The sequence below is a fragment of the Camelina sativa genome, chromosome 18 (genome assembly GCF_000633955.1).
Source record: "Camelina sativa cultivar DH55 chromosome 18, Cs, whole genome shotgun sequence".
NCBI classification, from domain to species: Eukaryota; Viridiplantae; Streptophyta; class Magnoliopsida; order Brassicales; family Brassicaceae; genus Camelina; species Camelina sativa.
This window is the reverse complement of record NC_025702.1, coordinates 15,310,241-15,313,353: the sequence shown is the minus strand read 5'-3', so window position 1 is coordinate 15,313,353 and position 3,113 is coordinate 15,310,241. Positions and strand designations below refer to the sequence as shown.

Below are 3,113 nucleotides of genomic sequence, written 5' to 3'. Positions count from 1 at the left end.
CACAAATAAGCATAATTTTCTTTTTTTGGCATATAATTTCTTTTTGTACGTTGTAAAATATTTAAAAATCACCCAAAGTTAACTAATAAAATCTTATAGAATCACATTTCATTTTATTTTTTAGGAAAAGAGAAAAAATCTAAAACACAATCAAATCTCCTAAAAGTCTCTTAAATCTTTCAAAATTCTAAAATATTAAAATCCTACCAAATCCTTAAAATATCAAGTTAAATCCTCTAAGAAAAGAGCACATAAGATGGGATATGATGTTTGTCAAAAAAAAGATAGGATAGGATTAGTGATTTAATTAATTAGCATAAAACATATAAAGTGGGATCCAATATTATTTTGAGAAATTCTTAACAACCTCTTATGTGGGTGTTACATAAGAGACTAAGAGTATAAGACACATGCCTCCCTTTCTAAATAATCTTTACTTTATTATACTCAATCAACTCCAAAATAATTTTTAAAAATAATTCAATAGTTTATATGTCATTATTATTATTTTGTTTTAAAAATCATAAAAGAAAATTTTATTACTTATAATTTCCATTATGCATGACTTTAAATTACAGATTAATATTTTTTAATTAATATTAGTTCAAAATATAATAATTATTACAATCATATCTTATAATAGATGTTTTATACTATTATAATTTATATAAACAACTATATAATTAATATTATAGATTGTATTAACAAATATGACTAATTGATAAAAGTGTATATATTGAAAATGTAATCAGATATGAAATCTTGTAATTTAAAATGAAGTAAAATTAAATTACTACACAAATTAAACAACACAAAAAGTAATTATTATATTGATGAGTCTCTCACCAATGAAGATATACAATCATTAAAAATTTTATATAAGTAAAATGCATTAAAAATAATAAATATTATATTAATAAGAGATTAGATGTGGTCTTTACATATGTTTTCAAATTATGTCCTATATGTTGTCTTGCCTTGTTTAAATCATGCACTTTCTTTTCCCAAATTCGACTTCTGAGATATAAACCTTATAAATACCTAGATTTCATCAATTTCTCTCATTCTCTCATCATTGTTCAAGCAAAAAAGATGACTGCTGTCAACATAGTTTCTGGTAAAAACTTAAAACTTTGTTTAGCTTTCACTGTGTAATTTCCAAATAATGTTGTTTTTTTAGTTTATTTGTTTCTTGATTCTAGTACAAGTCTCAATTTTTTTTCACATGGTTTAACATTTACAGAAGATGGAAAAAAAGAACCGAACAAGATGAGAAAGGCGATAGAAAAAATCAAATCAGTATTCAATAAGAAAGAACCTAATGATCACAAAGAAGACTCAAGTGAGACTTCGCCATATTTAACCAAAGCTTTAAACGAGGTTCCCCACTTATTCAACTGTATTTGCTCTTACCTTCATCATGTGGATTTTGTTAAGAATTGTAGCTATATTCTTAATCAAGTGGACATTATAATCCCCAATCAAATGATTCTTCATGAACTAATTTTACTAGTCTCATAATTAAATGAATCAAGTTGATTGTGAGTGGATTTAATGTTAAATTGATTTTGTTATTTCTCTGTATTTATATTCTTCAGGACCTATCATTTAGTCTGTTCAAAATCGAGCATGAGTTGAATCAGAGAAACTTTATCCTTGTAAGTGTGTAGTCTCTGGTGTTTCCTTGTACTCTCTGTTCTAAGTTTTTTTTCTGTATAATTGCTGATAGATTGGCCAAATATAATATGCATAATTATGTTGTCCTAAAATAATATACTATTATGTCAATGAGCTTTGCTTCTTCTGAAAAACCCTCAAAACATAAGATTGTCTTGCGCATATGATAGATGTTTTCATCTCCCTAAAACTGGATATTGTGCTGTATTTTCAGCAAAAACACAATGATATTCTTCAAGGCCAAGACGAGAAGATATACAACCTAGTGGAGAAGTGGAAAGATATGAGAAGCAAGACATTTCTTTTGCATGTAACATTCTACCACTATATACTGTAGCAAACATATATTCCTAGTGTTATAAATCGATATTCTTATTTTCCATGTCTTAATCTCTGAGCATAGTTGTTTAGTATGGTAGAAAATGTAGGACATGAATGAGCTTGAACGTGTTGTCGATATATTAAAATACTTTTGCATGTTAATGTTATGTTGGGGTATTTAAATACAGGAGGAGGAATGTGTACTTAGAACACGTTTCATTTGCTCTTGAATACCTTATCTGAGGAAACTGTCTGGTTCAGCCTGCAATAGCATACCTAATGTTTCAATTATGTATTGGTATTTAGTATTTACTGATCTTCATGTGGAGGAAAATATTTAGTAGTTTTATCATCTGCAATTGCTTGATATTTTTTGAAACAATCATACTTAACCAAAGCTTTAAACAAGGTTCCTCACTTGTTCAACTGTATTCTCTCTTACCTTTATCATGTGAATTTTGTTAAGAACTGTAGCTATATGCTCAATCAAGTGGACATTATAATCCCCAATCAAATGATTCTTCATGATTTAATTTTTTAGTGTCTCATAATTATATGTATCAAGTTGATTGTGAGTGGATTTAATCTTAAATTGATTTTGTTATTTCTTCGTATTTCTATTCTTCAGGACCTATCATTTAGTCTGTTCAAAATCCAGCAAGAGTTGGATCAGAAAAAATTTATCCTTGTAAGTGTGTAGTCTGTGGCCTTTCCTTGTAGTACTCTATGTTCTAAGTTTTTCTGTATAATTGTTGATAGATTGACCAAATATAATATGCGTAATTATGTTGTCCTAAAATAATATACTATTATGTCAATGAGCTTTGCTTCTTCTGAAAAACCTCAAAACAGAATATTGTCTTGCGCATATGATGGATGTTTTCATCTCCCTAAAACTGAAATTTTATTATGTATTTACAGCGAAAACAAATTGATATTCGTCAAGGCCAAGAAAAGAAAATGAAGAACCTAATGGAGATTAGCAAAGATTTGAGAAGCAAGGCATTTCTTTTGCATGTAACATTCTACCACTATATACTATAGCAAACATAAATTCCCAGTATTATAAATCAATATTCTTATTTTCCCAGTCTTAGTCTCTGAGCATAGTTGGT

General features: G+C 27.8%; 1 protein-coding gene across 1 annotated transcript; it reads left to right on the top strand.

The window, feature by feature from the left end:
• On the top strand, positions 980 to 2,228 carry LOC104761768 (VAMP-like protein YKT61). Its single transcript, XM_019240109.1, has 5 exons — positions 980 to 1,117; positions 1,244 to 1,380; positions 1,599 to 1,658; positions 1,892 to 1,987; positions 2,187 to 2,228. The coding sequence occupies exons 1-5, from the start codon at positions 1,093 to 1,095 to the stop codon at positions 2,226 to 2,228; spliced, it is 360 nt and encodes a 119-aa protein (XP_019095654.1). The 5' UTR covers positions 980 to 1,092.

Excerpts from the sequence above, each read along its gene's own strand:
- LOC104761768 (XM_019240109.1), top strand. The coding sequence starts at position 1,093 with ATGACTGCTGTCAACATAGTTTCTG. Across the intron at positions 1,381-1,598 it reads TAACCAAAGCTTTAAACGAG|GACCTATCATTTAGTCTGTT; the intron begins GTTCCCCACTTA and ends TATATTCTTCAG. Across the intron at positions 1,988-2,186 it reads GCAAGACATTTCTTTTGCAT|GAGGAGGAATGTGTACTTAG; the intron begins GTAACATTCTAC and ends ATTTAAATACAG.